Raw genomic sequence first — 12,492 nt, 5'->3', positions numbered from 1 at the left:
CTCAGGGTATATGCCCAGGAGTGGGATTGCTGGGTCATATGGTAGTTCTATTTTTAGTTTTTTAAAGAACCTCCATACTGTTCTCCATAGTGGCTGTATCAATTTATATTCCCACCAACAGTGCAAGAGGGTTCCCTTTTCTCCACACCCTCTCCAGCATTTATTGTTTCTAGATTTTTGATGATGGCCATTCTGACTGGTGTGAGGTGATACCTCCTTGTAGTTTTGATTTGCATTTCTCTAATGATTAGTGATGTTGAGCATCTTTCATGTGTTTGTTGGCAATCTGTATACCTTCTTTGGAGGAATGTCTATTTAGGTCTTCTGCCCATTTTTGGATTGGGTTGTTTGTTTTTTTCTTATTGAGCTACATGAACTGCTTGTAAATTTTGGAGATTAATCCTTTGTCAGTTGCTTCATTTGCAAATATTTTCTCCCATTCTGAGGGTTGTCTTTTCATCTTGTTTATGGTTTCCTTTGCTGTGCAAAAGCTTTTAAGTTTCATAAGGTCCCATTTGTTTATTTTTGTTTTTATTTCCATTTCTCTAGGAGGTGGGTCAAAAAGGATCTTGCTGTGATTTGTGTCACAGAGTGTTCTGCCTATGTTTTCCTCTAAGAGTTTTATAGTGTCTGGCCTTACATTTAGGTCTTTAATCCATTTTGAGTTTATTTTTGTGCATGGTGTTAGGAAAGGTTCTAATTTAATTCTTTTACATGCAGCTGTCAAGTGTTCCCAGAACCACTTACTGAAGAGGCTGTCTTTTCTCCATTGTATATTCTTACCTCCTTTATCAAAGATAAGGTGGCCAGGGCTTCCCTGGTGGCACAGTGGTTGAGAGTCCGCCTGCCAATGCAGGGGACGCGGGTTCGTGCCCCAGTCCGGGAAGATCCCACATGCCACGGAGTGGCTGGGCCCGTGAGCCATGGCCACTGAGCCTGCGCTTCCAGAGCTTGTGCTCCGCAACGGGATAGGCCACAACAGTGAGAGGCCCACATACCGCAAAAAAAAAAAAAAAAAAAAAGGTAAGGTGACCATATGTCCATGGGTTTATCTCTGGGCTTTCTACCCTGTTTCACTGATCTATGTCTGTTTTTGTGCCAGTACCATACTGTATTGATTACTGTAGCTTTGTAGTATAGTCTGAAGTCAGGGAGCCTGATTCCTCCAGCTCCGTTTTTCTTTCTCAAGATTGGCAAAAGCTAAAATTAATACAGCTCAATTGAGGAACATTTTGGTTCCCAAATGTCTAGCCACTTAGAATTGTACTTTTTGGTATAGTTTGGCTCTAACTACAATCTTAAAAATTTTTTTTTAATTTCAGTTCTTGATAACTTGCCATTTCCCAAATTAAAAATTGACAAGGTTAACAAAGGACTGATTAAAAGCTTGAACGTTCTGACAAATAAGACCCCTTTGGGAGTCCTTAACAATAAAGAGGAAACACAAGCATCAGTCCTCAAAACAATGCTGTGTTCCGGTTGAGACTTCAGTTTTGACAAATCGGTGTTATTCACTGACTCAAAAGTACAATTTCTAAGAGTTGAAAATAAGAGAACCAGTTGAACATTTGGCAGGGTGTGGGGAAGGGTTAGGGAGAATGGAACCAGGCATACGTGAGTACAACCTATAACCAACAGGGAGTTTTTAAACAAAGAGCTATTTCATTAGTTAAATCTAATGCTACAGGGCACCAGCAAACAAACAGATTCTCTAAAGAGAAGGTCATGCTGCTGCCCATCTGTGTGGAACATGATCTGGGCATCGAGATACCAGAAAAGTTGCCATAAAAGACTTTTACCCCTACTGTTTCCACTTTATTTTGTGTTTATACTGAATACTAAGAAATTATTTAAGTTAAACCATTAACTATTTCTACAAAGAAACACACAAAAATTAACACCCAATACTATAACTACTGAACTATTCTCATCAAATTTCAATTTGATAACAACAAGAGAACTTAGGGAAAAAAATAAAACAATAGTAGCAATAAAATAAGATTCAGTCTTTCCATTACAAATATTAATAAGGCTGCTTGACTATGAGGTACTTAGACTATTATCCAAATAATGTTTGTTTACCTTCAAACTCCTGCTTTTAAGTTCTAACTTCAGAAAATCAAAGTAGCACCAATACATATGATAATAAAGCTATAGAAATTGGCTATGATTTAATAATCAGAAATGATGACTATGTTTATAAAAAATAATAACAGCTACAAGCAACCATCACACTGTTGAGATATTGACAATGAACTAGATATCACTGCTGCACATTGAGCTAGGCCTTTTACACGTAAAGTTCAGGATATCTAATCCTCCCAACATCTCTGAGGTATTGGTCCTAAACACAGGGAAAAAATTAGATTACTATCACACTCATACCACACATAGTGGAGTCTGAGACTACTTTCATCCTTAATATGGCAGAAGGAGGGGTCCACACATGCTCAGGAGAGGAGTAATGGTGGCTGGATGACAGCTGGAGGCCAAGCCACATGGAAGGTGGCCAGGCAGAGTTAGAAGAATAGCTATATTTACAGAGGTCTGAACAAATAAGTATATTGAGGATAATGGGAGCAAGGTTTCTCACTGACAAAGGAGAAAGTGAAAAATACATAAATGGATAAGACTAGGATGAACCCTGTGCTCAGAATTGCAGGAATTAGTGTGAACTCATTGGGTATATATGGATAGATATAGAATAAAATATTTGGATGTAAATTTGTATGGGTATGTATTTTCTAGAATTGTCCAATGAGAGGGCCTGGGAAGAGCAAAACATATGTAGTAATAAGCACACCTATCACCTAAATTCTGGTTTCCAAATACTATTCATCACTGGCCAGAACCAAGGCCCTTAGAGAAATGGCCAGTTCCAGGACTGAGGCAGAGAAAGTATAACATAAACCTGGGGGATTTCCCTGGTGGCGCAGTGGTTAAGAATCTGCCTGCCAATGCAGGGAACACGGGTTCGAGCCCTGGTCTGGGAAGATCTCACATGCTGTGGAGCAACTAAGTCCCTGCACCACAACTACTGAGCCTGTACTCTAGAGCCCGTGAGCCACAACTACTGAGCCCGTGATCCACAACCATTGAGCCTGTGTGCCACAACTACTGAAGCCCACGCGCCTAGAGCCTGTGCTCCGCAACAAGAGAAGTTACCACATGAGAAGCCTGTGCACCGCAACAAAGAGTAGCCCCTGCTCACTTTAACTAGAAAAAGCCCACACACAGCAACGAAGACCCAATGCAGCCAAAAATAAATTAATTAAATAAATACATTTTTTAAAAAAAGATAAACCTGGAATATCTGATTGTGCCAGAAAGTAATGGAGTACTCAGAAAAAGACAGGAACAAATCAAAGGGACACAGAAGCCAGCCTGAACAGGACTCCAACTAGCTAAAACTGAGACAATTTGAGCACCAAGATAAATAATGATTACAGATTATAACTCATTAAATAAAATAGGAACCCATGAGTTCACACATACTAAAAAAAAAATTAAATGGGAAGAATAAGTGATCCCTTACAGTAAAAATGTCAAATAATAAATATAAAAGCAATGACAGAATTAGAATATTGGCAAGCATCATAGTAGTAATACAGATAAGAAATATCAATGAACACTCAAACTAGTAGGTGAAAATGGAAGGATAGTTACATAATCTCAAAATAGCGCCCAACAAAATATTAATCACAAGAAGAAAAAATATGTAATAACTTTATACTGGACAATCTTTATAGACACTTTCATCAAAAGAATCACCTCCGACAATGGACAAACATACATTATGTGCACCTGATAAGATGCTGTAAGAAAAACATGTATCACACCTGTGATACTTGTGCCTCAAATGCACAACCAGGTCTCACCACAAGGAAACACCAGACAAACTCAAACTGAGAGATATTCTACAAAATGACTGGCCTGTAGTCCTCAAAGATATAAAAATCCTGAAAGTCAAGGAAAAACTAAGGTAATGTTTCAGTTTGAAGAAGGCAGCACAAAACTGGGTATGATACATGATTCCTGACTGGATCCTTTTGCTGAGAATGACATTATTGGAGCAACTAATGAAACTAAATGGGTTCTCTGGATAAGGAATATATGGGAGTTCTTTGTGCTATTCTTTGCAGCTTTTCTAAAAATTTGAAAATGTTTCAAAATAAAACTTAAAAATCCCTTCTGCAAATGAACAGGTTTCACAGCTACACTTTAATTAAGCATGCTATAAACGATGGCCTTAAGTTAGTTAATTGATACAAAACAAAAATGGAAGTTATACCCCTGAAACTAATGTTATACATCAATTATATCTCAATCTTTTAAAAAATGGAATGTTGGAAGAAAGGAGAGTTTAAAACTTCTCTATAGACTTAACATTCCTAATAGGTACCATTTTTCTTGTATTTTTCAAGAAGTAACACAAGTATTCTGCTTCAATACCTCCTAGTCAAATATACATTTGAAGACAAGTACTACATGTGCTTTCATATATCAGAAACTCCAAAGATACAAAAACTCTTCAAGTACATCAAGGAAAAAAAGTCGTTAATGGTAAAAGTAATCACATAGTAATTATTTTGCACTCTGTAATGTAAAACAAAAGCAATCCTGTATCAGATGGTAAGAGTAAACTAAGGACAGCCAAGTATTGATATTTGCAATTCCCAAAACTATAATTCTGAAAAGATGACCATACTTACTTCAACTCCCTCCCCCCCACCCCCGAAAAAGCATAACTTATTAAATTGGTTGGTCAGATAACAAAACTGCAAAGATAATACTTGGTCAACAGCCACTCAAAGTGATGCTGTAGAAGTATACTGACATAAAAAATTCACAAGTGAAAAACCTGGTCTATGGACAGTAGGGATCCATTTGTGTATTTTTATATATGTACAAACAAAAACGTGACAGAAAAGATTAGGAAGTGATATCACAAAATACAATAGTTATCTCTGAAGGTGTGATTATGAGAGATTTTTATTTTCTTCCTTTTCTTACAAGTATTTTGTGATTACTCCAACATGTGTATTATTCTTTCTTTTTTTTTAAACATCTTTATTGGAGTATAATTGCTTTACATTGTTGTTAGTTGCCGTTGTATAACAAAGTGAATCAACTAGTATTATTCTTACACTAAAAGTAAAAGTCAAAAATAATCTTAAAGTATCATTTAAATTTAAAGGTTTCTATTTTCTCTTCCACCATTATATTCCTGATGACCCTTAGAAAGCAGTCCTCACAGTATGATATATTAATACCTGGTCATGAAAGACTTTTCTTAAAAACAAGGCCAATATGAATACCACCTTTTTATATAATTTTATCAATTAGATATAAGGCAATATGAGGTAGGTTCTCTGGATCTAGACTGCCAGGATTCAAATCCCAGCGACCCCACTGACTAGCTACATAATTTGAACAAATTATTTAACATCTCTTTGCCAGTTTCTTCATCTGTAAAAATGGGGCTCCTGCTAGTTATCAAATTGAGTTACGTATCTAAAGCATTTGGTGTCTGGCACATGGTAAACACTTAGCAGGCTATTTTTATTATTAATTTCTTTTACGGGTGAGGATATTGAAGCACTAAAATCAGTTGAATCATCTGCCTGAAAACAAAGATGCTGGTATGGGGGGCGGGGTGGGGGGAGGTGTTTGGAGGAAAGAAGGAGGTAAGAGAGAAGAGAAAAGTAGAAGGAGACACAGAGAGACATATAAACACAGCTAAAACCCTGTGTCCCCTTTCCCAAATTGCTATTCTTCTGAAAACACAAATGGCAGCTGTCTAGCATAATGTTCAATAAATATTTCCTTCCTTTCCCAACCTCTTTGTTTCTTCCTATACAGAAACAGACCTGGTTTATATTCATTCTCATTCCTAAACCACCTTCCTACAAACTTCTGTTTTAAAGTTAACTATATTTGTTCTAACTCTGTTCCAACCAAGCAGTCTTACATTAGGAAATTACACCTTGGTTTTTTCCTAGTCAAATGTTTCTGTGGAATTCCATGTCAGAAGAGACTTGCAATCTAAAAATGCTAGAAACATAGAGAACACTCTATATATTTTTTGAATGACTGTTAAGAACTCACTCTGATCCTAAATCTCCCTCAATTTTATACGCATAAAATGTCAGGAGAGGAAAAACCCTAAGTCAAGAGACCTGTGTTCCAATTCTACCCAGGCCAATACTTAGGCCAGTAACGTGAGGTTGGTGATTTTGCCACTTTAGCAAAAAAGAGAGGAGTAAGCTGTGCTACTGATAGACCCCATCTAGCTCCCAAATTCTACAGCCTCTTGAACAAACCTGAAAATGGAGAATTCACAGGCAATTTCATGTCCCCATGATGTTTCCTCTAACTGAAATCTCCCATTTCCCCTTACCCTTTTAGAGAACTCTTGTTATACCTTCCATTAACTATCCATCACTTCTTCCATGAAATCTTCCCCCTGCTCAAATAGAACACAATGCTCTGTATTCTTTGGACCCCTATGCTTGTATTGCGTCTATTACAGATGACTGTTTATACACTGTCTACCATTTCTAGAGTCTCACATCTTGCACAATGCCTAGCACACAGAAGGTACTACGGATGTGTTTAAAGATTTGAGTCTATAAAGTTAAATTAGGTTCCTGTGAAGTTTTTGTATGCACTATCTGGGAGTTTAGCTTAATCTGAAGACACACACAGGCCAATATGCAGCACAACCAAAGGTTTGTCCCAGTTAGAATCAAAGCAGTGCAAATTTATTCTGAACCAGTGCCTACACCAGTGCCTGCACAATGAATGATGTTTTTTATTTTGTTTTGCTTTTTGCAGTACACGGGGCTCTCACTGTTGTGGCCTCTCCCGCTGCGGAGCACAGGTTCCGGACACGCAGGCTCAGCGGCCATGGCTCACGGGCCCAGCTGCTCCACGGCATGTGGGATCTTCCCGGACCAGGGCACGAACTTGTGTCCCCTGCATCGGCAGGCGGACTCTCAACCACTGCGCCACCAGGGAAGCCCTGAATGATGTTTTTTAAATCAATAATTCTTTTCTTCTATCTTAAAGCCCTCAAGAGTTATGAGTCATCAACTTCATAACCCTATCTCACATTGCCCTTATTTTTGCAGTTTCATCCACTTATAGCCGCTTTACAAATAAGCTTCCAAGAACTGGAGAGAAATATTTGTATTTAACTCCTAAACTGCAACTCTTATTTTCTCTGCTTATCTGTTGGTACAGAAATAATATTCAGGAAATTATACCAAATAATAGATAATAACCAAAACTTTGTTCTTTCACTTCTGGTAATAATTATTTCTACTTACGAGGTGTTCACTTCAGATTTTAAACGATCAGTGGACAAAAATCAAAACCAAAAATATTAGATTAACTTTTTTGGACTGTCAAGCAGCACACGGGCAAAATATCTTGAGAATTTATTAACTGCTACGTGTGACCTGACTGAAAAATTGTGTTCCAAATAGTACAAACCCTCTAATGTGCTATCTACATTAGTTATGGCAAGATTCTTCTTATGCAGCTAATATGCTTCAGGATAATGAACTTATCCATTACATTTCTGTAATTATTACTGAACCATGGAAAAGCAGGATACTATTGTATTTATATTCAGAAAATACCACCCAAACCTTCTCTATCCCCTAGTTTCAGCCAAATATGGTTCTTCCCTGCTTCAAACAATTTTAGCTATGAGTTCCAAGAGACACAGGCCCATCAGAAGCAGTCAAGGACATATCTACATTGCTATTTCAAAGACAGCTTTTAAATTCTTGAAGAAATCAAAAAACAGCAATGCAAAAAATACTCAAGATGAGAAGTTTCAAGTGGAGATGCTTGGCTATCTTGATTCAAACTAAAATAGGAAGCAAAGACGTTTATGAAATCACTCAGTCCTCTCATCTAGTACTACGTATCTGACAAACTCAGAATCAACTTCTAGGATGAGCCTAAGAAAGAGGTTTCATAAGCTCAAATGTGTTAGGCACGTTGACACAAGCCAGGCACCCCCTGTGCGTATTAGAAATATTAGCAAGTCCACCTGCCGGTTAGCCTCTGTGATGGCTCAGTTTTGCTTAAACACCCTAAAAAGGATTAACATTCTAGATATAAGCTTGTGAAAATAAGGGTTAATTAAATTCTCAGGATTCAGGTGCCAATGTGATGATGAAAAATTATGGGAGGTGGGGAAAGAAGAAAATCTTTAAATGCTAATTTTCTCCACAACGGTAAAGGAGCATATGGGGTGGGTTTCAATCTCCGAGTTTTTATTAGCTTTCTAACCAGATTAAACAGAGGTGAATCACAGCGAAGCCTTCAAAAGAGTAATTCCCCAGGTTGTAAGGTCCTGTTTTCGGAGGACCTGAGGCTTGTCTGCTGCCACCATACTCCCATCCGGCCACCCCATCTTTCTGCCCATCCCCCTCAACTCGTCTGCAATAAACGATAAGGGAAATAATGACGAGCACTAAATGTGACGTTGAGTTGGCATTTACAAATGATTTGCAAAACAACTCTCTAATCAACCCAGGGCACACTACCCAGACCCTATATGGTGGTTGTCTAAAAAGACAGAGCCCATACTCTTCAGGGTAGCACGCTGGGAGGAGGGGCACCTCGGGAAAGCAAGGCGTTCCAGTCCCCAAGACCCCAGGTTGTCACCAGAGGATCCTGACGCGCAAGCAGCCGCGTTTTGTCAAATCCATAAGACTTGTCACCCCAACTTCCCACTCCTAAAACCTAAGTGGGGTATGAAAAGGGTCCTAGGGTGACGGAAGAAAGTAGAAGCTCTATCTTCTGTGCTTGGGATACAGAAATAAAAGCAATGAACAGGGGAGACGGAGGCAGACGACCGGGCACGCGTCGGATACGGGTCCTGCGGAAGAGTGGGAGGTATCTATATAGAGCGTGCAAACAAACAAACGCAAGAGAAGAGCAAGAGGAAAGGTTGGGGTGATGGAGAAATGCGGACGCAGGCATCGGTGTGTGTCGGGACTTCGGGTCCGGGGAGAAAGAGCCTCCTTGGGGGCCGGAGGATTCCCCGCCTGCTCGAAGCGGGCCGGGAAGGCGGCGGCGGTCAGGCAACGCGAGCATTCGGGGCAGGTTCCCCGAGACCTGGTGGGTGGGAACGCCCGGGTCAAGCAGCTAGGGGCAAAGCTGGGAGAAGGGTGGGGGACCCGCGGCCCAGGTCTCCTGAACAAAGCCGGTGCGCGCTGGGCCTGGCTACTCACAACAAGAAGCTCATGTCGGCCGTGGCGTGGGTTGCGGGCTCGGCGGTCGCGAGGCCTCGGGGTGGCGGCGACGTCGGCGGCCAGGCAAGGAGAAGAAGAAGGAGGAGGAGAGGATGAGGAGGCGGGGAGCGCCGGCTGCTCGGCGGCCGCAACTTGTTCGGCTTTGCTAGTTCCAATGGCTGGCAGAGGGTGCGGAAGTGGGAAGCGCAAGGCTTGAATCACTCAGTGGGAGGAGAAGCAAAAAGGGGCGGAGAAAGGGCCACTCGCCTCCTCCAAAGAGAACAACCACCGCGACCGCCGCGCTGCTCCCCCGCCACTTCGTCTCCAGCCCCTCGCTGCCCCTACCCCGTGAGCTCTCGCGAGAGCGGCGCGCGCCCACCCTGCCCCTCCCGTTGCGACCCAGGGTCCCCTACTTTCTGGACACCTTTGTAGCCCCGGGCCACGCCCCGCAAGTGTGCTGGGGCCACCCGTTTGGTCGAGGCCAGTCCACCCGGTTGGGGGTCGTGGCAGAGCGCTCCGAGCTGCTTAGCTGGGTTTCAGCGGTCAGGAAGGAAATTGGCTGCAACTCTGGGATGTCAGAGTCCTGCAGTGAGGGATGGAATTGCCACCAGAGTTCTGCCCACTGTGAGTGCCCAGATGAAATGTTATGGAGTCTCTCTACTACGTATGTAAAAACAGGAGTGAGTTTCATCTGGTTGGAATGGTTTGGGTGTGGTTCCGCCAGAAGAGAGGAAAGGATCTAAATGGGCTTTCAAGGCCCCTGTCGTCTTATGGACATGTTTTAAACCCTAAACAAGGAGATGGTTAGGGTCCATCACTGTCTGAACAGGCAAGTGAGGCTGTCAGCAGCAGCTGGGAAAACTGCTGTGGTGACATATCCAAGTTATATGGAGCAAATAGATTATAAAGCCTTGCCCTGGGCCCCTTAACTATGTGAAATGCAAGTCCTTCTATAAGGGGGTACTGAATTCTTTCTAGCTTCTAAAATGTTTTGTGCATCAGAGTGCTCAGTGGCTACAATGGACTTGAGCCCCATAAATGCTTAATCAGCGTTGCCACCAGCCCACCACAGCATTATCGATTTGGGTACCGATTTATTCTACAAAGAGATGTCCATCTTCTTTACTCACAACACCCGTCAAATCTACAAGTAACTTTTTCAAAGAATCTTAACAAAATTTAAATTCTGTGCAGCTAGTAACCCACCTTGGGCTAATAGACTTGAAGGAGGTGCCAATATGAAATGTGTTCTGTTGAGTTTATGTACTATTAGTTTGGCATGTTAGTAAATCAAACCATTTTTTAAAACAAGAAAATATTGAAGTGTTGATACTATCTCAGGAACAGTAGAGGTCACTGGAATAATTTGAAAAGACTTAAGGCTCCAAAGGTGCTAGAAAGGAGGGAGAAGGAGGCGTTATCTTACTATACTGAAAATCATGGATTTATGACACAAAAGCCCTGTGTTCCAGATTTTGATATGATACAGATTTAATATACAATTCCGTAAGGGTCTTCTGACAATGACTTGAATGACCAGATTAGGATATTATCTTTTATTTTCGGAAGAGTAAGTCTGTAAACCTGTTAGAACAACAGTTTCACCCCCTTTAAAATGAGCGCTTTGGATTATTACATGATCTCTAAGATATCTTCCAGTTTTAAAATTCTGTCATGCCAGGGACATCCTTTAGATTACTGGCAGACAATTTCCATCTGCTCCCTGGTTTGGTAGGCTGGCTTATGTAGCCTTGTTTTTGGTCTAACTAAATTTAAATGAATCCTATGACTCTTGAGTCAGGGCAATGATTGGGAGAGGACAGAATCTGCAAATATACTGAGTTCTTTATCATACCACTAGGAGAATTGCCTGAAAGTAACAGCTGATAAAACATAAATGTATTGGTCGTAAAAATGAGAGAGGTGTCATGTTAATAATTCAAAATATAATTTCAGAGGTTAGACATTTAAATCAAACAATGACTGTCACTTAAAATTATTCAGCACTTAAAAATATTGGGCAGTTTAGAATCAAAGGGAGACTATATTCAAATAGAGATTTCTAATTCCATGTTCTTCTTCACCAATCCAAATTTCATATCACTCTCTTCCTAAAATTTCAATTTCAAGAAGTTACTCTCCTAATCAAAATCTTATTTTGTTTATGAAGCAAGATTATTAAAATTTATATTCTATGGGGCTTCCCTGGTGGTGCAGTGGTTGAGAGTCCGCCTGCCGATGCAGGGGACACGGGTTCATGCCCCGGTCCGGGAAGATCCCACATGCCACGGAGCGGCTGGGCCCGTGAGCCGTGACCACTAAGCCTGGGCGTCCGGAGCCTGTGCTCCGCAACGGGAAAGGCCACAACAGTGAGAGACCCGCGTACTGCAAAAAAAAAAAAAAAAATTATATTCTATCCACCAGTTTCTCAAAGAAGTGGAATTATAACATGAATAGAATAGAATAGAATGTGAGTGGGTATATGCCTTCACATATCTTTAAATATTCATTCAAGTTAATTTCTTATCATAATAAACAAGTAAGTATATTTATATAAATATAAACAAACAAGATAATTATAAATTATAGTAAGGTATAAAATAAACTGAATAATGTGACAGAGAGTAGTGGTGAAGGAAGATCTAATTTAGATTGAGTGGTTAAGTAAGGCCTCTCTAAAGAGGTGAAGTTTTGCTGAGACCTGAAGGAAGAAGAAGGAGCCAGCCTTGCAAAGAGCTAGGGAATGATCATATTCTGGTAGAGGGGATAAAAAGTACAAATGCTCTAAGATAAGAAAGAGCTTAAAGTTTCTCAGAACTGACAGGTTATAGCCTGGGCAGCCTGAGCAAGAAGAGTGGCATCAGATAAAGCTGGACATGTCGACTGAGGGCTGGCTGGGACTCACAGCCATCTGGTTTTATTTTAAGAACATAGAGGAGTCAGCCGAGAAGTAAAATAGTAAGAAGTTAAGATAAATAATCAGAATAACGTTTTATTTTTTTAATTTGGAAAATTTCAAACCCATAAAGAGGGGAAGAAATTAGTATAATGAATCTATCACACAGCTTCAACAATTATCAGCTCATGATCCTTGATTAACATTTTAGAAAGATCACTCTCCCTTCTTGTGGAGAGTGTTCAGGAGGAGGCAAACATGTCAGCAGGGATGCCAGAAGACTTATTGTAATAGCACAATTGTTTCTCAACAGCTGTGACTTGGTTTAGGGTGGTGTCATTA

The 12,492-nt window shown here is 40.5% G+C and overlaps 1 protein-coding gene across 1 annotated transcript in view; it reads right to left on the bottom strand.

Moving 5' to 3' along the window:
- Nucleotides 1-9,476, bottom strand: part of MOB1B (MOB kinase activator 1B) — a 57,814-nt gene extending 48,338 nt beyond the window's left edge. Inside the window, exon 1 of the mRNA XM_032632471.1 lies at nt 9,255-9,476. Coding sequence (XP_032488362.1) covers nt 9,255-9,268 — 14 coding nt within the window. The 5' untranslated portion in view covers nt 9,269-9,476. The remainder of the gene's footprint in view (nt 1-9,254) is intronic.
- Between the last annotated feature and the right edge of the window lie 3,016 nt (nt 9,477-12,492).

Source organism: Phocoena sinus, chromosome 5 (assembly GCF_008692025.1).
Source record: "Phocoena sinus isolate mPhoSin1 chromosome 5, mPhoSin1.pri, whole genome shotgun sequence".
Classification (NCBI taxonomy): domain Eukaryota; kingdom Metazoa; phylum Chordata; class Mammalia; order Artiodactyla; family Phocoenidae; genus Phocoena; species Phocoena sinus.
The sequence above is the reverse complement of the archived record's forward strand: the minus strand, read 5'-3'. Positions and strand labels throughout refer to the sequence as shown.